Source organism: Bombus terrestris, chromosome 1 (genome assembly GCF_910591885.1).
Source record: "Bombus terrestris chromosome 1, iyBomTerr1.2, whole genome shotgun sequence".
Taxonomy (NCBI): Eukaryota; Metazoa; Arthropoda; class Insecta; order Hymenoptera; family Apidae; genus Bombus; species Bombus terrestris.
This window is the reverse complement of record NC_063269.1, coordinates 13,416,002-13,416,859: the sequence shown is the minus strand read 5'-3', so window position 1 is coordinate 13,416,859 and position 858 is coordinate 13,416,002. Positions and strand designations below refer to the sequence as shown.

Genomic DNA, 858 nt, shown 5'->3' with positions numbered 1-858 from the left:
CTATAATTAAACGATATTTATATTGAGAATGTTTGACTTACAAGGGTATTATAAACACTAAAGATTTTTTTACAGAGCATTTAAAAATTTTAAGAAATCGCATAATTTATCTTAGATCGTTGTTTGTTATGTGATTCAATGTTTTATTGAGTTTATTGTTCAATTAGTACAAACTTTATATTTTTTCATGAATTTAATTTAGAAAAATGTATATTATAATAGAGATATAGGACTTACTGTGATCTCGAGAATAGACAGTGATGTCTCCATTAGCAAGTGACACGAACACTTTATTATCCAAATATCTGAAATATTAAATATTATTAAGATTGTAGAAGAAAACAAATACATCTAGACCAAAGAAAATAATACTAATCTAAACATTTTTGAAGCGCTATTTATAGTGGTTATATCATTAATAAATTATCAATAAAAAAGTAATTATTAGAAATTGATTGTTTGATAAATATAATTAGGATCAATAAAGGAAACTTGAAAAATCTTACATGATGCAATGCACACTGCTATTGTGCTGTATTTTCACTTTGTTCTTTTTTATCCTGATGTTGTCGTTACAATTGTATACATGTATGCATCCATCTTCGGTTCCCAGCCACATCGTTGGTTGGTTAACGTCTTCTTCCGTTGTAACATTATCAATACTCGGAACGTCGCTGCTCAAAGCCAGACTACCCGTATCTGCACATGGAATGTCGTCCGAGTCCGAGTCGTCGGAGCTCGAGCTACTGCAAAACAGCTTTCTTAGATTAATGACGAAGCATACTACTAATGATATAGAATAATGTACTAAAAGTTTCTCTAAAAATAAGCTCCTGTCGTATGTTATTAAATCAATGC

The 858-nt window shown here is 29.8% G+C and overlaps 1 protein-coding gene across 11 annotated transcripts in view; it reads right to left on the bottom strand.

Annotated features, from left to right (window-relative positions):
• LOC100651866 (rho guanine nucleotide exchange factor 17) overlaps positions 1-858 on the bottom strand; it is a 70,081-nt gene that overhangs the window by 7,224 nt on the left and 61,999 nt on the right. For 7 of the 11 annotated variants that reach the window (XM_020865626.2, XM_048407541.1, XM_048407561.1 and 4 more), the window contains 2 exons: positions 507-746; positions 238-305 (listed from right to left, as the gene is read on the bottom strand). In XM_020865626.2, the coding sequence (XP_020721285.1) occupies positions 238-305; positions 507-746 (308 nt within the window). The remainder of the gene's footprint in view (positions 1-237; positions 306-506; positions 747-858) is intronic. The other 4 variants (XM_048407549.1, XM_048407558.1, XM_048407562.1 and 1 more) reach the window with 1 other exon arrangement.